Source organism: Stegodyphus dumicola, chromosome 6 (assembly GCF_044657685.1).
Source record: "Stegodyphus dumicola isolate Sdum_Otavi_A_Nest chromosome 6, ASM4465768v1".
In the NCBI taxonomy this organism is placed as follows: Eukaryota; Metazoa; Arthropoda; class Arachnida; order Araneae; family Eresidae; genus Stegodyphus; species Stegodyphus dumicola.
Window position 1 is genome coordinate 84,071,188 of NC_140773.1, and position 20,748 is coordinate 84,091,935.

At 31.6% G+C, this 20,748-nt stretch overlaps 2 protein-coding genes across 5 annotated transcripts in view; one reads left to right on the forward strand and one right to left on the reverse strand.

Moving 5' to 3' along the window:
- Positions 1–15,075, forward strand: part of LOC118190146 (WD repeat and coiled-coil-containing protein-like) — a 112,511-nt gene extending 97,436 nt beyond the window's left edge. For both annotated transcript variants that reach the window (XM_035360830.2, XM_085818621.1), the window contains exon 10: positions 14,038–15,075. In XM_035360830.2, coding sequence (XP_035216721.1) covers positions 14,038–14,997 — 960 coding nt within the window. In that variant the 3' untranslated portion in view covers positions 14,998–15,075. The remainder of the gene's footprint in view (positions 1–14,037) is intronic.
- A 25-nt stretch (positions 15,076–15,100) lies between these two features.
- LOC118190147 (glutathione S-transferase 3, mitochondrial-like) overlaps positions 15,101–20,748 on the reverse strand; it is a 63,929-nt gene continuing 58,281 nt past the window's right edge. For all 3 annotated transcript variants that reach the window (XM_035360832.2, XM_085818622.1, XM_035360831.2), the window contains exon 6: positions 15,101–15,322. In XM_035360832.2, the coding sequence (XP_035216723.1) occupies positions 15,222–15,322 (101 nt within the window). In that variant the 3' untranslated portion in view covers positions 15,101–15,221. The remainder of the gene's footprint in view (positions 15,323–20,748) is intronic.

A 20,748-nucleotide genomic window follows, 5' to 3' on the forward strand; every position in this document is an offset into this window, starting at 1 on the left:
CATTAAAACACAAGGGGTATTGTCTAATGGTTGACTAAATTAAATTTGAATCCTAAATGTGAAAAATTTTTAATTTGAAAATTCACATTTCATCCAAATGGTGATATTTAAAGTTGTATTTTTGTGTGCATAACAATTATATATTGCAACCAAAAAATATGTAATAAAATAAATAAATGACTAAGGTTTTACAAAATTAGCTTTATTTAAAATTTATAAAATAGTTAATGAACTAAAAAGGATAAAAACTGTGTATATATTTTATCAGGAATAAGAGATAAAAATAATTCTCTGTAAAAAATTTATCTATAATTTCACATTATGAATAATAAAACCATGAGGTGCCCTTGATAAATTTATCTGGTTGTAATAAAAGTTTTCGACTAAAAAACATTCTTAATAAAGTTAGAAAAAATGAAAGCAAAGCTTTAGTACGGTTAGTAATCGCTATTCAAATCTCTGATTTTCTGCCAATGTTTTGGTAGTAGCCTTCGGTACTAGAAACTTGGTGGCCATGAGTCCAAAAACAGATCAACCTCATTTTGGATGTCCTGTGCAGAATAGAAGATAGCACCAGCAAGGTGTACCTGCAGGCGTGAAAAAATGTAGAAGTCCGAAGGAGCGATGTCAGGGTTATATGGTGGGTGTGACAAAGAGTCAATTCGAGGTTTTCCCTTGATAGCAGTGTCAACACAGACTAGCATCTCACTGTACACCTTACTGTTCAGGGTTAACCTTTTCCCTTATACACTTTGTGGATAATACCATGGTAATTCCACCAGATACAAAGCATGATATTTTTGTTAGTCAAATTGTGCTTTGCGACGCTGCCAATGGGCTCAATGGCCGCAGACCAACCCCCATTTTGGCTTGTGTTGAAGTAAATCCACTTTTCATCACAAGTGATGATCCAGTCCAGAATTTTGTCCTTGCATTGATATTCGAGCAAATTAGTGCAGGCCCAAACATTTCTGTCCTTATCTGCTTGAGTCAGCTTATGCAGCACCCAGTGATTGAAATTGTATGTCAAGTTTATTTAATGCTTAGCACAACTGATGGACATTGCACTAATGTCTAACTCGAGGTGGGAAACCTTATTACCATGAGACCCTACATTTAAATTAGGCAGTGATAAAGGAGGCTGCATAACTTGATATACCTATACATGTGGCTTTTGTGAAAATACTACAGTTTTGTATAGTTCAATCACTTTATTGCATTATATAGAAATAACAGGGAGAAAAACAATAATTAATTAAATATTTTATATTCAAATAAAAATTTTCAATATAAAATAGTTTTGTATTCACATAAGTGTCATTAATCAAACGTAAGTATCGATTAATGTTATGGTAATAACTTATCATAACATTAATCTTTAAGAATTTTTAATAAGCAACTATATGTATTTAAATACCGTTTCAAATAAAAATTATAAAATAGAAGTATTTTTCAATAAATGTATTACATTCTAAAGACAAACAACAGAAAATAATTACAACAGACAAACAACAGAAAATAATATTAAATTATAAAAAATACATAGCAGCAGTATGTAAAATAATGTTAAAATCCAATGGAAAATTTAATTTAGTGAGATATTTGCATTTGATTTTTACCTGAATGTAATTGAATATTTGGATCAAGTTTCATAAGGTGCAGCATTAGTAGATCCTCTAAATGAGCATCTGTAATTTGCATTCTTTAACTTTCATTGCTATTACTACTTTTTACTACTAAATGCATTATTCATTTTTGTCATGACAGAAAATGTTGCTTCGCAGCAGCAAGTACTCTTCTAAAGCAGGAAAGTAAATGGCGCAGATACTCTAGTTCGCATGGATATTCAACAACATTGTTACAGATTTCTATGGGATTCTTTTTAGCATCAAAAACAGATTTGAGGATTCTATCTTCCTGCGACTAAAATAACTCTATTCGTAGTTTCGTAGGAAATTTTGATATATCTACTAAGAATGGTTCAAATGCCAGTTTCATAGCAGAAGTGTGTTCATCAGAATTTGAAAATCTTCCAGTATATTCATCTGTTAAAATATCCAACACACCTACATATTCATCGAATGTTTTAATTTTACATTTTTGCTCATTCAATATTTTTTTGTAGCTCCAGGAAATCTTCTTCAGATATATCTAAACAAAAGAGCAGTGTTTTGAAAAACGTTAATTTTGTTTTTCAAAATGCTTGGATCTTTTCCACATTTCATATATGTGCTTCATTTTAATATGCAAATATTTAAATTGTTCTGTTTTTCATAATATCAGAAAAAAAAAAAAAAAAACAATGTTTCTGCGAAATGCTTCATCTGATAGATCACTTAGTTTTCCTTGTTCTTGACAAAAGTTTAAAATTTATGGTTGTAAAGTTAAACTTTTATCAAAACCTGACCTGTTGATAGCCATGCAGTGGTACGATCAACACTGTTAATTTCTTTGTCTAAATTTAGCATTTGCCAAAATTCACATTGACGCATTGCGTTTAAGCGAATAAAGTTGACAATCGAAATAGTTCTACCCAGAGTGCCTTGCAAAATGGTTATTTTTTTCTTAAAGATTTTGCTGAAGCAAAATGCAATGTACCCGTGTACTGAATGGGTGTGAAAGAATAGTCATGCATGTCTTAAAAGGTGACTAAAATGGGTACCCAGTATCCAGGGCTATAGTTGGGCGTCCCTGCCTCCAGGGGGTTTATAAATTTGAGGCCTGGTCCTCCTAGTTGGGCGTGAGGCCAACTACCTCACCCTGTAAAAAAACTCTTGTTACGAAATCAAAGGAGGAATTTTCTGGACTAACAATGCAGAGAGGACTTGGAAAGGATTTTAAGGATTTGAGATTCGGTACATGGAATTTATGCTCGCTTTATAGAAACAAGGGTCTATCCTTTTTAACAGAAATCATGAATAGTTATAGGATTGATTTGATGGCCCTTCGGGAAATGAGACAGATTGGACAGAGAATTCAGGATGGCAGAAATCACACAGTATTTTACAGTTGTGATCCTAAGAAGCATACATTTGGTACAGGCTTCATTGTTCATAAGATGATTAGGCATCTTATCATTGATTTTGAAGCCAAATCGCCTAGACTATGCAAGATGAAATTGAGAGGCAAATTTTTAAGCTATAGTATAATAAATATACATGCCCCAACAAAGGACAAAGATGAGAAAGGAAAAGATACTTTTTATGAAAAAATCCATGCATTGTATTCTTCCAGTCTCAAACATGGTATAAAAATACTGTTAGGTGATGCAAATGCCAGGATTGAGAAAGAAGACAAGTTCAGACCCACCACTGGTGGGCACAGCCTACATTGCTATTCAAATAATAACAGATAGAAGTAAGTATTTTTTGCTGCAGGATATGATATGGTGGTGGCCAATACTTCCTTTCAACACAAACATATACACAAAATGACATGGAGCTCTCCAGATTGTGACAACTTTAATCAGATTGATCTCATCTTAATCGATCATAGACATGCATCAGACATACTGGATGTCAGATCATATCGTGGAGCAAATTTTGACTCAGACCGCTACCTAGTAATGATGAAAATTAGAGCAAAAATTTCTAATGCTTGTAAAAACTAAGGGGTGAAATTAGAAAAATATAACTGTCAGCTGTTGAAAGATACAGATATTAAGCAAAGATATCATAATAAATTGGAAACAAAATTGAAAAACATTAAATTGGATGAATTAAAAAATATTAATGAGAAATGGAATTCACTAAAATTGGCTACTAAGGAAACTGGCAACTCTGTCATGGGAAAAGTTAAAAAGAAAAAAATTTGATGATTGGTTTGATCTGGAGTGCAGAGCTGCTACTGAACTTAAAAATAGGGCATATAAGAATATGATACAAAGGAAATGTACTAGAATAGCCATTCACAAATATAAATGTGCCGGAAAAAAAAGATCTGCCATATTAAGAAGACGAATTTTCATGAAAATCTCTTAAAGGATGTTGAACATCTTAGGTGAGTTTAATGGAAAGCAGAGCTTTCTTTCATGATATTAATCGTGGGCAAAGAAGCTTCAAGCAAGAACTACACTATGCAGAGGAAAAGATGGCAATATTTTAAGTGCAAAAGGTGACATTCTTCAAAGATGGAGGGAGCACCTGAATGAGCTGCTGAATTCCGATCTGCCTTGAAAAGTTAGTGGACCAACAGTCAGAAATTTAGAGCCTATTTATCCTTCCCCCATTGATAGAAGTGAATAATACTATTTAAAAAAAATAAATAAATAAATAAATAAATATCCTGGACCTGACAATATACTGTTAAGAACTTTTAAAAGTTATGGGATCTAACTGTGTACAGCTAATAAAGAAATTAATTCAACATAATTGGAAGAGTGAGACACTTCCAATGGAAAGGGAACTTAGTACCATTTGCATGATACACAAAAAAGGTGACGTACTAGGCGGTAATAATTATGGAGGAATCAGTCTTCTTTGCATATCCTATAAAATTCTGTCTACTATTCTTTTTGACAGACTTTTGCTGTTTGTTTATAACTTGATAGGCAATGTGAATTTAGGAAGGGAAGATCTACAACTGAGCAAATTTTCAACTTAAAACAGATTCTTGGAAAATGTAGAGAATTTAGAATCAAGACTCACAATCTTTTTTATCGATATTAGAACAGCATATGATTATATTAACAGAGAAACCCTCATTAAAGCTATGCATGAATTGAAAATTTCATAAAAACTTGTTGCACTTGTAGCCTTGACTCTCAAAGAAACCATAATTCAAGTACGCATACAGCATGATTACACAGAACAACTTGAGGTAAAAAATAGAGTGCAACAAACAAGCAGATACATTGGCATGCCTCCTGTTTAACATAGCACTCGAAAAAGTTATTAGAGACTCAAAGATCAATATTAGAGTAAATATTTTTATTAAGTTTAAATAACGGCTTATGCTGATGACATTGGCATTATTGCATGAACCTAACTGGCTCACAAACAGGCATTTATGGCACTGGGAGAAAGTGCTAAAAAATACATTTTTTTGTAAACGAAATTAAAACTAATTATTTACCCAGTTTAAAGTCTGACTTATACTTTAATCACTTCAATTATAAATTTTAAAAAGTTAACAGTTTTACTTATTTGGGAACAGAGATAAATAATAAAAATGTTTTGGCCCCAGAAATATATAAAAGAATCATTCCTGCAACTAGATGTTTTTATGTCCTGAAGAGTTATTTAAAATCCAGCTTTCTTAAATTAAGAACTAAATTGCTTCTTTACTAAAGATCTGTCTTGACTTATGCGTCAGAGACTTGGGTATTGACTTTATGTGATGAGGAAGCTCTGGGAAGTTTTGAGCAAAAGATGTTACGTTGCATTCTTGGTGGGGTCCAAGTGAATGCATCATAGAGAAGATCTAATTTAGAACTCTATAAAATTTACAAACAACCTGATATTGTAAAATTCATCAAATTACAGAGATTTAAATGGGCTGGCCATCTGGCTAGAATGAATGAAAATTGTTGCTGCAAGAAAATCTTTCTCGCAAAGCCCATGAGAAATAGACCTCGGGGCAGACCCCCACAAATTAGCTAAAAATTAAGATGAATTGATTGTGTTGAAAAAGATCTTAATATTTTAAAGGTTAAAAACTGGAAAACAGTTTCCAAAGGTAGAGATGCCTGGAGAAAGCTAGGGCCCAACCAGGACTGTTGAGCCATTGAAGAAGAAGAAAATGCAGTGAAATTATATCATTTTTTTTTCAAATTTTCCTTTTTTAATGAAGCAATAAATCGGTCTTTTTTATCTCTCATAGAAGGTGTGGCATCGGTGCAGAGACTGCTTAAATTACTGACATTTAATTTTAATTGATAGCATATATCTCCGAAGTTTTCGAAAATGTCAACTCTGCAAGTTTTTCCAGTCAGTGTACCCAACACAAGTTCGTAACACTGGAGACCTTTAGTTACAGGATGAATAAAATATAAAACTTAAGCCAAGTCAGTTTTATCAATGCTTTCATCTAAAGCAATTGAAAAATAAACCTCTTCATTTTGTATAATTGTATAGAATTGCTGTGTTACATTTTTAGCTAATTTGTGCTGCCGATCCATTATGGTTCTTCTTGAAAGAGGCAATTCTTTGTATTTATCATCTTTTTCTGAAAACATACCTACTGCTTCAACAAAATTTTCTTTAATTATTCTTACGTTGCTAAATAGTCTGCATCTTTTTCCAAGTATGTGTGCTATTTTGTAAGTAACAGCAAGTGCAGTGGTATTTTTCTTTACAAAAGTATTAAAAAATGCCTGTTGAAGATGCTTTCCATGTTTCAATTTTTGAATTGCAGCTTGTCGAGATTCATTTTCTTAATTAAAACATTTACGTTCTTGATTAGTCAAATAGAGTTTATTTGGATTTGCTTTTTTCAGAGTAGTCAAAACTCTATTGCACAAAAAACACACCATTTTATAATAAGAAATAACTCTCGTTCTGCATTAAATGTTTTGTTTTCTTCATTTAATTTTCTTCTTGTACAATTTGGCATGATGGAGCAAAAATGAATATCAAATAGTATCTTTAAGAAAGCATGTAATTACTAAAAATACAATAAAATTGTGTATTAGTAAAACTTTAGAAAAGTAAAATAATAATTAGATTTTAACGATGGCTGATAGCAGTATGAGATGAGACTGTTACAAGCATGCATAGATAACTACAAATCACCAACTCTGCAACATGAGGGGTGCAGGGCAGAGGAAGAAAAATAGGTACTGTCTGTCTCTCAGAACTGACACTGTATCTGGTGGATGGCGGTTGCTATAGCATCAGTGTAAGTATATTTCAAGTAAGAGTGAGCCATGGCCAAAAATAAGAACAAAGAAGAATTTCTGTTGTTGGACATTGGTAAACTGAAAAGTGTGCCAGAATGACAATAATTTTAGACTATGAAAGACTGCTAGAACTGCAACAATGCAGCATTGTAATTCATGTTATGCTCATTAGGTGGCAGCATATTATTTAACTCTATTAATTTTCAAATTGTCACATTCTCTATAATTAAATATTAATTAATACAATAGCTAGAGGCCACACATTTTCCACCTCTGGTCTAACTCCTTAGCAAATTCTTGAGTGCTTGCATACTGATTTTCTTCCACAAGTTCTTGCAGGCGGGCCTCATCAACATCGGTAGGCTGCCCAGAGTGCTCTGCTTTTTGAATGTCATAGTCCTTGTTTCTGAACTTTCGATACTAAACCTTCACAGTGACATATGATACAACATTAGTACCTAAAGCTATACACATGATCTGGTGACATTTTGTAGCTCACTTTTTGCATCAGAACTGGAAATAAATGATAGTTCTAATCTGGTAGCATGATAGTTCCATTTTAACACCTTGTACTTAATAATGATATTTTTTTGCAAATATCACAATGCAGTGTTCTAAAGCAAGTCTCTTTATTTCAAATGCCAAAAATCGTTTAACAAAATATGATTACATAGGGCAATGTGAACTGTTTGCTCAGGCGATATTTGCAGTGGCGGGAATTTTTATTAAAACGTGATAAAAGATAATGGCTTATACTTTTGACAATACAATTCAGTTTTATTAGGTTTCATTGTTTAGTCTTTAATATTTTCTGATATAAAACTGTAGGTTACAGGGAATTATTTAATATCTTATTCCCATTAACTATATGATAAATTATTTTTTTTACTTTAGTTAGTTAATTATTTTACAAGCTTTAAATAAAAATCAAAACTTTATTAGTCAAATAACTTAATTGAAAAATTATTCTTCATTAATGAATAATCACTTTTACTTCCTACAGTGCGGATATTATTTACAAATGTTTGATAAAATATATTATTTCGAACTTTACATTAAAATATAAATGTATTATCTGCAATAAAAAAAATTTCACGTATTTGACCTCAGACTATCTTGGAAGGTGCGCATTATTATTATACGACTTTTCTTTCAGTCAGATTTATCCTATCCAGCTCTTGAATGTTAAGTCCTTCCTGTGACTTTACTCTGTTAAAAGAATGTATGTTTGACCTGCAAATAGTTTTTTTCCATTAATACAATTACTATATTTGATTTGCTCTCAGTCAAGCAAGTCATGCCAGTTTGATGACCGACCATACCAGTATTTAGGTTTAAACAAATTTCTATAAAGTCATGTAATTATTATTCAATCATATTTGTTGAGTTTGTTTTAAAACTTGTGAAAATTTCATATTTTTGTATAACATAATAATAACTTTGGGATGTTAAAATCTTAGTCCCATAGAAGAATATAATATTACATTTCACAATAAAATTCAGATAAAAATGAAATGCTAAGAAAAATGTATATAACAAGAAAATCACTTGAGCCACCCAGTCGCTATAGTGGTTAGGGAAGCCTGACTGCGAAGGGCCTGGTTTCGAATCCCGGAGAAGGCATGGTTATAACTGTCTGTCGCTTCATAGGAGGCGATGGTGGCCCACCTATTAGGTGCCACCATAATAAAGAGACCACCACATATGGCCTTATATAGACTAATGGACTGTGTTACACTGTAACTGTTCACAATCTGCCATTGGAAAAGAAAAGAAAAGAAAATCACTTGATGCAAAACAATCACCCAAGCTAAATTGAACATTAAAGAAACATGCAACATTAAAGAAAAAAAAAAAAAAAAAAAAAAAAAAAAGAAAGAAAGAAAGATGAAAAAGAAAAGAGTAGAAAATCAATTGATATATTCTTATTTAAAAAGAGAGCTAAGGGTTTGTTTTATAATACGTGAAAATTTCAAAGCTTTGTAAGAGATGCATTTTTAGTTGAAATTTTGAAACAATAAATGTCAAATAATTGAATGTTTTTTTTTTTTTTTAATTTACCAAAAAATAAGAAATTATGTAAGAAGTTTTCATTTAAAAGATTTTTTTCCCCACTGTGTCTGATGATGCAGAAAAATTCTACTTCTAGCTTTTAAAATAAACTTTACATTCAACAATCATAATGAAGTTTTTCTTCTCCCATTTTTTAAAATGTGCATATAAATCTTTTATCAGTTACTCATATGTTTTTACAATAAAATTAAAGCATTATCCAGTTATACTTCATGTAAAGTTTGATGAACCTAGTATTAGCAGATACTGTAGATAATTTACTGTATAGTAAATAACTGTTAAAGCCATCATTATTGAATGGTATTGAATTACATGGTATTGAATATATGAAGACCTTGCATAATTTTTATTTAACAGACCTTTTTTCTGAACTGCATTTTTTGATGATAGTAAGGAGCCACTAAATTTAATGCATACATCTCAGTAAAATATGTATGCATATGAAAATTATGAATGTAATATTCATTTTTATATTTATTGTTACTTGAATAAATGTCTTTTTTACATTCGACATAAGTGAAGTTTTAGAAATTCATATGGTTGGAAAATCTTTTATACAACACTTTAATGATTTAAAAAAAATAATGCAAATATATTATCAAATATGTATTTGATAGTGAGCATCATTAAAAAATGCAAGTCCACCCCCCAAAAATACATAAATATATAAATACAATAAGTTTATTTAAATTGCAGGATCTTATTTAAAAAAATTAATGTAAACTCATGTTAATGGAGAATTACAAAAAATATAATTAATATACAACTTAATAATGATAGGAGTTGAATGAAGGTATATTTGATTAATGCTTAATTTTGATTTTTAATATTTTAGATTAGTGAACTGCATTCAATAGTAAAATTACTGTGCTTAAATTTCTGTGTTATTGATTAAATAAAAATGAAATAATGATGGTAGTCGAATGGCGTAAATTTCAAATTCTGTTTTGGCAAGAATTTTTTTAACATTCTAAACCTTTTTCAATAATAAAAGTAAAACTTAGATATATATAAATACAATATGTTTATTTAAATTGCAGAATCTTTTTAAAAAAATTAATGCAAGCTCATATTAATGGAGAATTACAAAAAATATAATGAATATACACTTAGTAATGATAGGAGTTGAATGAAGGTATATTTGATTAATGCTTAATTTTGATTTTTAATATTTTAGATTAGTGAACTGCATTCATTAATAAAATTACTGTGCTTAAATTTCTGTGTTATTGATTAAATAAAATAATAATGGTAGTTAAATGGAGTAAGTTTCAAATTCTGTCTTAGGAAGAATTTTTTTTAACATATTAAACCTTTTCCAATAATAAAAGTAAATTTTAATGTTTCTATATCTTGAAATACATAAATATAGAATCTTACTGAACTAATTTTTAAAATTTTTACAAACACTTTTCTAGCATTTATAATTTTTAAGAAAGCATGTAAAATTTTTTACAGTTCTTGTAATTTTTTTTTTTAGTATGAAATGTGAGAATACAATAACTGTGCAGTTGAAAATAATCTCATCACTGAAAAAAAATTACATATAACCAGTCTTTAATTAATTTATTTAAATTAGTCTCAATTAGCTTTTTTAATTATTTTCATTAGTTATAAATAAAACTCTCTTGTTAATGAACATAATGGCAGTTGATTTAGTTTTTGCCGATGAGATATCTCATTAAAAAAATTTTTTTTTTGAATATTCTCCATACTCCTGGTTTTTATCCCAATTTAAGAAATGCTGATGCAGAATTTAGATCGAAATAAAAATAATTTCAAATATATTTTAATGCATTTATGCACTAATTGCTTGATGTTTAAAATATAGCCTAATTTCATGATTATATTCATAACTGGCTCAGAAACTTCAAATGCTTAGTTACAATAAATAATACATACCGTATTTGATGGCATATAAGATACACTGGCATATAAGACACACCCTTATTTAGAAGGCCACACACAAGGAAAAAAAGTTTCAATAGTCCACAATAACTTAAAATGTGGTTTCTTTTAGTTCTCATGTTTCATAAAAGCCAAATAAACAATCATTGAATGCAATTACCAAACATATTTTTATTAATTAAAATTAACAAATGACAGGCTATTTTGAACATGATATGTAAATTTCAATAATGAATAAAAAAAATGAACGGCAAGCAATAATACAAAATAAAGCAGAAACAACAAAAACTACAGATTCAAGGAAAACGTTGCATATCATGAAATTAGACTTTAATCACTTTCGAAACCATAAAAATCCTTTTCACTATCATCATCATCGAAAACGAGAATATCGTCATCGGTAGTATCACCTTCTTCGAATAATGCATCGTCTTCTGTTCCGTCAAGAGCATTACTGATTCCGCACTTTTTAAAGGACTTAACAATTACTTCAGCCTTTACGTCCTTCACAAGATCTTTGTACCCACTCCCACACTTGTGAAATAGAGAGCCGCTTCATTCTACCTGAGGGTGTGATGTGGCTCGCCTATCCACTTGTTCCATCGTTCTCGCACTTTTTCCTTAAATGGCTTATTCACCGATACATCTAAAGGCTGTAATTCGCTAGTCAATCCACCAGGAATGACAGCTATCTGGGTTTTTAATTCTCTCGCTTTATTCTTTATGGTTTCAGTTCTAAGGGCGCTAATCTGATCCAAAACCAAAAGAAAGGGTTTTTTTAAGAGTCCATCAGGTTGCCTCGCCCATACGTTCTGTAACCACAGTTTCATTCCAGCTTCGTCCATCCAGCCTTTCGGATGAACATGAACAATTGCACCTGTTGGAAGTTTTTTTTTTTAATATGAAAAACGGCAGTAGTTTTGTGCCATCAGCACAACATGTTAGAACTACCGTATATCGGGTTTTTTCATGACCTGTGGTTTTTATGGTTATTGATTTAGACCCTTTAATACTCACTGTCTTGTTGGATGGTACATCAAATGTGAGTGGAATTTCATCCATATTTCCTATTTGACCGAGCTCAAAAGAAGTTTTCTTGCGTGCATTTATAACAAACCTATGAAATGATAGTATTTTTCCTTCATAATCTGTTGGCATTTTCTGTGCAATAGTTGTTTTTATGCGTATTGATAAGCCTTGCCTTTTCATGAACCTGTAGCACCAGCCCTCAGACCCTGAAAAGTTCTGATTCCCATGTTTTTCTGCAAATCCTTTCGCCTCATTGATTATCATTTTGGTTGAAACATCCCAGATTTTCTCTTATCTATCACCCACATTTTTACGGCATTTTCAAGTTCAGGCCAAGATGGAGCTGGGCATCGAAGGTTATGTTTTTGTTTTTTAGCAGTTTTCAGTTGATCTTCCTGTAGTCGCCAAGTACGTATCAATTTTTGGATACGTACTTGGACTGAATAAAGGTGGTGAACTGAAATGCCTTGCTGCTGCTCTGCTTCCATGCACTTTGGCGTAGTTTAACATTCCTAGTTTATACTGAATTGTATAGCTTAATCTCTTGTTTTCTGTAGTTATATTTTCCATCTGACACGTTTATACAGAGTAGCACCAATACCGACACGTGTGTCGGCTGAGTCAAAGAAAGTCTATGTAAAGAAGGAAAGGCTCCATAGACATAATGTGACTGTCGAACCTGTTCGAACTTCGACATCAACTTCGACCTTTGGCGACAGATATTTCACGCATGCGCAAAATAAGTATGGCAGATGTAGAAAAAGTTATGTGTGTCTAGACCTTTATCCGGTAATAACATTCACCGTGTCCTGTTAACCTGTGTCCTTCACGTCTAAGACGCAGGTAACGTTTTTGAGACCAAATTTAGGAAAAAAATAAAAAAGTGCGTCTTATATGCCGTCAAATACGGTATGTCCAAATTATAATTTGTTACTTGAAGTATGCCAATAAATGTATGTCAATAAAAGTTATACATTAAGCAAAAGTGTGGTACGCAATAAACCCTTGCTGCTATAATTGTGTGCATGGCAAAACACATTCTGCAAATTTAACTATAGAAAGTATATATATTATACAAAAGTTGTATGATCTTAAATTCACTTAGTTCGAAAACAAGTTTTTCTAAATATTTGCACATTAATACTAATACTTGATACTTCTACTAAATTTACATTAGGAGATAATATATTCAATATTTCTTTTGTAAATAAATTATTATACAAAAGGGTATATTATGCAAATTGTATATTCTGCAAAATGATCTATACAGAAAATGTGTTAGGTGTAGTTCAAATTAAATGTGTATGTATAATTTAAGCAAACCTAGATACTTTTGTTAATAAAAAGGGAGAAATGAAACAATGAAGGCAATTTTATTTTAAAGGATTTTTATTACCGATTACTAAGTTGGTACATGATACAGTAAATTTTTAAAAACCTGGTGATTTTTGCTTGAAATAATGATTGTGTAGGTCTTTTAAAGTCTGGCAGTAAAGAGTGCAGAATTTTTCAGTGCTTTTTATGTTCTCTCCTCTTTCATTTAGGTTAATCTGCATTACAAAGCAGACAGTTTTTGTGCTTGTTTAAATTGTTTAACTTCTTGTAAGTTAAAGATGTTTTATATTCTTCAGTAGTGCTCCTTTGACTGCCGGTTGGTGTTACAAGGTCATCTGATTCATCATCATCATGTCTCGATTAATTCTTAAGACTTCCTTTTTGTTTTTTTCCTTTCATATCTGAAAATCCTTCACTATTAATTGCTTCTGCAATTATTTTTATGCTTTCTTTGGCTTCAATTACAATTGATAGACATTCTTTAAAACTGTTGACAACTTCTGATCAATGCCAGCAAGTATTCAGTGTTGATAAATTCACTGGTTCCCATGCTAGTTTATTTATATCAAGTGGCTTATGTTGAATTGTTTGAAAAATGCCAAATGATTTAGGAGCAATTATTTTAAACAGACTGTTGACATGGCAGCATGGCTGATACTCTGAAACATATTGCATATGAATGAAATTCTGGCACTGAACAAATTAAACGGAAAAACTTCAGATAATGCATATGTGCATAATTGCAAGCAAGGGTTTATTGTATTTTTGTTGTCAATTTAAATTTGTATCATTCATATAAATAAAGTACATATATCTATAGTATAGCTTTTTATATTGCTGTTTTCTTTTTTAAGGTTTTGGAGAAAGGGAAAGTACCTAAAGGTATAGCGATAAGCACCTTCAATCACACAAAGTTATTGTGGTTGCTTAGTGGTCAGTCATGTGAAGACTGCACTGCCTCACTTACCATTCCTGATGATGGTTATATTAGTTGCAACATGACATTTAGAGTTATTGCATTAAAATCACTTTTAGGACCGGAGAAAAGGTTTATTGTTCAAGAAAAAGATTTTGCTAGCTGCTTTGACAGTAGAAAAAATACTCCTAAGAGCCGATTTTGTTCAGAAAACCGTATCAAGTTGCCTGAAAGAATGCCAGTGCCTGAAAGTGTTCCTAACAAAGCTGAAATCACATCTAAAAGCATTACACTTAAAGCTACCAAAACCTTTGATAGTGATAATATTATAGTTAATCCCACCGTACGTCAAAAAGAATTCTGTGACAAAGCTGTTGAAGTACATTTAGATAAAGTAGAAACTTGTAATGATATAGAAAATGATGATAAAAGTGTCCTTAGCTATTACTCTGCCGAGTCAATTGTGATGCCAAAAAAAATTGAAATGAATTCCTCAAGCAATGAAGATTATTACAGTATTGGGCAATATTCTTCAGTCAGTCGAGGTAGTACTTTACGAGGCAATGCTGAAAGGAAAATATTTGATATAGAAAGATGTGTTTTAGATATGTTTGAAAAGCATACAACTGAGCTCAATGATATCAAAGCAGAACTGCGCGAGTTGAAAAAAGTAGTTTCGGGTATTTCTGCTTTACATTATGGATCTATGGCTTGTACAAATAGTCCTCCAAATGCACAATTGCTGTGCCATATACAGGAGTTACAGCATAGTGTCCATGTTGTTGAAAATAAATTGGACAGCATGACTATAGACATTAATTCTAGGATGAAACATCAAGATCGAAAACTAAGTGAAATACGAAAGGAATTAAATACTTTACTTTCAAAAAATTCATAGATGGATTTATTCAGGTTTCATCTAGTTATTGTCAAGCTCAAAACATGTAAATAAACTACTACTCTGCACTCAACATTATATTTGTATTTAATAATTATTACAATTCAAAAAGAATCATTTTTTATTTTCAGAAGTTTCATAATTTTTGTTGGTATAGCTTCAAAAATATACACTTTTGAATAGTTTGTAATAAGAAAAGTGAATATAGTTGTCATTATAATGCTTTATATCCAGCCCAAGAGATTTGCTGCAGAATATCCAGTTGTGTAGAGTAAAGTAAGGAAACCCAGATGCATAAACATGCCCCGCATGCGTTTTTGAGGATCTAAAAATCAGAAATTCAAATATAAATAAGATTAGTATTAAAAGCAGTACTATAAATTTTAATCTGCATTTTAAAATATGGAAGGTTGTTTCACTTAATAAGCTAGATAAGTACAATATTATAAAAATCAAAATCCATATTACTGAATAAAAAATAATATATTTATCTGAAAATATTTATTTCCAATCAAATATAAATGAATCATGTGTAGCAAGAAATGATTTTGTAGAATATCTGATGTAAGATTAGATTAGTTGAACATATTTAAATCCAGAACAACATGACATTTTGTGAAGCACAAGAAAAGCTGTTTTATAAAAATGAATTACTTAAGGGAAAAATGAAGATTCTTCCTTTTTATTGCATTTGAGTAGAAAGTTCCATTTGACATTTATTACATTTTCCACATAAGTAGGAGGAAAATTTCAAGTTTTAATCAATAACAAGAGAAATCTTATTTTAAAAGTGGATATTTATTAGGACAAAAAGATTATCTTTTTCAAAAGTGAATGTCTTTGTCAGTCATCCATTGTTTAATCTTTTAAGTAAACAGTATTCTGTTGTAATTAGATAAGCGTTATGAAAAAATTGCTTTATAAAATATTTGTCTATACATAATACAGTCAAAAGTCGTTAATCCGGACTTGTCAGGACTTCGGCGATTCCGGATTATAGATCATCAGTTTAATCTGGTAAGATGGCATGCAGAAATTACAAAATTAAAAATATGAAACCGTAATTTATGAAATAAAGAACAATTATGATCTAAAGGGTATCAAAATTTAGAAAAAGAAAAAGCTTAATATTTATTTGTTTATTTTATTAAACATTTCTTTCAATGTAAGTTGTTTAAGTTGCTTCATTTCATGTGATAATACTTTCTCTTTAATTCTATTAAACAAACATAATTTCTTGTCTAGTTACAAAGTTCCGCTGTTCAAGTCCTATAATTGCTGTGTTGAGAATACTGACTAATTTGTCAATCGAAATTTTTTCGTTTTCAATAACCTCTGAGTCACTTTCTTCACTATCGGAAGCGAATTAAAATGACGAGGAACTTGATTTAAATCATATCAAAGACGGAGTACATCGAGATGAAATACTGCATTTAGTAAGGAATTATAAGCCAAATAAAATAAAAACATCTGCCCTGAAGATATGGATAGTGCTGACAGATCAACTTCCAATTCATTGCGCGCCGCGGCGTGAAATTGATAAAAAGATTTCAGAACATACTTTCGCTTTGTAGATCCTTTACATATTAGTATATATCGGAAATTCTATTTGACATAATCGAAAGTTCAAGCTTACTTTTATAAAATTGCTCTAACAGTCTGCAAAAAATAATAAGCCGGATCCAATTCGAAGATCAAGGAACAACGCAATCTGCAACATTAACTAAATTAGATAATTTTAGCTTAGCTTATACCGTCCCGTTACACATTAAACGTGCATGCGCACATGCATATTCGCAGCCGTAAAAGTCTTACACGCAGTTGTAAACGCCTGCAGAAAGTTTGTAGCTTTGAGGTCCGGATTATAGATCATTCCGAATTATGGGTGTCCGAATTAACGACTTTTGACTGTACTAACAAATTTTTCCAATTCTTCAATAATTTCATTGCTTGAAAAGCGAAAAAGTGGTGTATACCATCTCTGAGGGTAAAGGTAAAGGGAAAATTTATACATATAACTATTCAAAAGTGCATATGAATTAAATGTTCTAATATTACTGTCTCCTCTTTTTTAAATTTCTGCATTGTGCATTACTATCCATCCCTTGATTATAGGTAAACGCAGAATTTCTAAGTTACATAATCAAAGCTAAAAGATTTTTATTATAAAAAAAGACCTATAAATTTTAAAAGGAAAGGAAGGAGAAACTGTTATGTTTATCTTCAACATCTAGACCATCCTATAATTAATGGCTGGAGGTTAATTACAAGGGAAAAAAGACAATCAGATGACATAAAATGAGCAAAACAACAACTTTTTGTTTGGTGTAGACTGACTTCAGCCATGGCCTTGTCTTTCGTTACAGATTTCTTTGCTCATGATGAAGAGGGGCCTGTACCTGTTTGCTCTTGAAATCAATAGAGTACACCAAACAGAAGGTTGCTGTTTTGCTAATTTAATGTTTTTACTTTGGTGTTTATCTTTTGTTTTGACAATAGGGTTACATTGGATTATTTTAACATTTCGGCTTTTGGGAAGAGAAGTCCATTCTCATGTTTATTTGGGTAATAAGTTGGGCCTTGAAGCATATGAACAAAATTTCTAAGAATTGGTCATTTTTGTCACTGAATTATTGGAATAAGTTGAAAATAATGCTAATGAAAGTTCTGCATTATGCTAATAAGCTATGCAAGGGGAAGACATATGAATAAATGCATTTTTGAAAGTTTTATGCATAAAATATTTTTAATTCATTCTGCATGTGAAAATTAGGGAAAAAAGAATAGTTAATCTAAAAATGTGAAAACTGAACAGTTTTTAGAACTACCCTCCTCAATATGCCACCTCACAAGATACTGTAATCTATTACAGTCAAAAGTCGTCAATCCGGACTCGTCGGGACTTCGGCGATTCCGGATTATAGATCATCAGTTTAAATCTCGTAAGATGGCATGCAGAAATTCTAAAATTAAAAATATGAAAACGTAATTTATGAAATAAAGAACAATTATGATCTAAAGGGTATCAAAATTTGCAAAAAGAAAAAGCTTAATATTTATTTGTTTACTTTATTAAACATTTCTTTCAATGTAAGTTGTTTAAGTTTTGCTTCGTTTCATGTGATAATACTTTCTCTTTAATTCTATTAAACAGACATAATTTCTTGTTCAGTTACAAAGTTCCGCTGTTCAAGTCCTATAATTGCTGTGTCTAGAACACCGATTAATTTGTCAATCGAAATTTTTTCGTTTTCAATAACCTCTGTCACTTTCTTCGCTATCGAAAGCGAATTATAATGACGAGGAACTTGTTTTAAATCATATCAAAGACGGAGCATATCGAGATGAAATACTACATTTGGTAAGGAATTATAAGCCAAATAAAATAAAAACATCTGCGCTGAAGATAAGGATAGTGTTGACAGATCAACTTCCAATTCATTACGCGCCCGCCGCGGCGATCCCCCCCCCCCGCCGAGCAGCGTGAAATTGATAAACAGATTTCGGATTTCAAAACATACTTTCGCTTTAGATCCTTTACATATTAACAAATATATATCGGAAATTCTATTTGGTATAATCGAAAGTTTAAGCTTACTTTTATAAAATTGCTCTTACAGTCTGCAAAAAATAATAAGTCGGATCCAATTCGAAAATTAAGGAACCACGCAATCATCAACATTAACTGAAATAGATAATTAGACAATTTTAGCTTATACGTCCATTATACATAAAACGCGCAAGCGAAAACGTATTCTGCACTTGCGCACACTCATATGCGCAGTCGTAAAAGGTCTTACGCGCACGCGTAAACGCCTATGCGCATGTGTCAACGCGGCGCATGCGCAGAAAGTTTTTAGTTTTGAGGTCCGGATTATAGATCATTCCGAATTAACGACTTTTGACTGTATAAATGTATAGAAACCTTGTGTATAGCAGTCAAGGAAATGTCCAAAGAAAACATCTTAATATAATTCAGAATTCCTATATTAGTTTTACAGAATGAGTAATAAAATCAGACTGAACTGAGTAAAGAATAATTCATATTTATTTATACATAAAAAATTCTGTATATTATATGTTGCATAAGAAAAATTTATTCAGGTATATAGGTACAGGGAAATTTATTACAAGAAGAGCTATACTAACAATTTTTTTAGCAACAGTAATTATACAAATTTAGTTTCAACTTCATTCAATAAAATTAATAGATGAAATATAGATAGCATGAAACTAATAGATGGATTAATTTAATTTGTGTGCTTCAACTTCATTTATCGAAAGTAATTATAATTATACAGCATATTAGTTTTAAATACAAATATAAAATATTTATTGAATATTTCATTTCCAGGGCAATACAGCAAATGCAAAAATTAGTCAGTTTTGTATCAAATGAGCAGTAAAGGAAGGTACCTGCTTTGTACCTGTACACTTATATGCAGAATTAAGAGAATTTGCAAATTATGTCATTTTAATAAAACGTATTGAACAAAAGATACTAATTATGCAAATTCAGAGTTGAATACATAAGCACATAGGGTTTTTTAGCGATTTGTGTGTTCGTACTTCTTCGTGACATTTGCTCTGTTTCTGGGAAGAACTGGGTTAATTTTTTAAAGTATTAGGTAAAATAAGTAGCAAGGAGCTAAGCAAAAAAAGTAACTTCGGTATATGATATTTACATTACTTACATTTCATATTTACTCTTTGATCTATTTTTTTTATGGTGTTAGCGAAAAAGAGAGTTGCTCTAGTGAAAAACCAAACAGCTGACAAAATTACTCCTGACCTTCACAAAATCACCCCAACAATTTCTTGGTTTAAAACCAAACCTCCCTTCCCCCCCAAAAAAAAAGTGAGAAAGAAAAGCAAGAAATGAAACACAGATGTGGACCTACCTTTCGGTAGATTGGAAGCAAGCCAACCACAAGTGCAAATGACTACAGAGCTCAGTGTAATGTCCAGTGTCGTCTGCTATTGGTGGAAACAATTTCAGGACACTAGATCCATATTCAGAAGACCTGGGCAAAGTTGGCCTCGTTATTTGGGATTTTCAGCATAGCAACAGGGCTGGTACAGCTTCACAGCTCTCATGTGAGTTGTATGCAACCACTAGAACTCTAGTTTCATGGTCTAAGTTACTTTAAGGCTGTTTACATCCCTCTTACTGCAGCACATTACATGCATGGTAGAGACAACATGCACCTTGAACTATACTCATGTGAAGCACTGTGCTTTTTACAGATGATTTGTGACTCAGCCTGGAAACCAATTCTTGATATACCTGTATCTGGAGAGAGCCTGGAACAAGATACCATGGACAGTTGCACACCTCAGAATATGTTCAACAGAGGCTCCGTGACAACTATGAGATATACAGAGAAGATCTTAGAGCCCTACGTTTGTTCTTTTTCAGTAATGTAGTTGATCCAGGGTTCCTCTTAACCCTTTCCGGCATGCTATCTTTAAAAGTGGGAAAGTTCGACTCCCCCACCAAACAAAAAATGGTTGGCAGCCTAATCAGGCTTAGAGAAGTACTCAGGTAAAATTTTGTGAAGATAAAACTTGCCATTTTAATTCTGTGGGTGTGCCCGAAACAGACTCGCTGATTGAATAGGGCTTCGAAAAGAGTGCCGAAGCGAGCATTGCTGGGAAGCGCATAATAGAGTAAAAGATTTTGCATACGATTCAAAAGCAGGAAATGAAACACAGATGTGGACCCACTGTATTATTATGAATGAGCTCAAT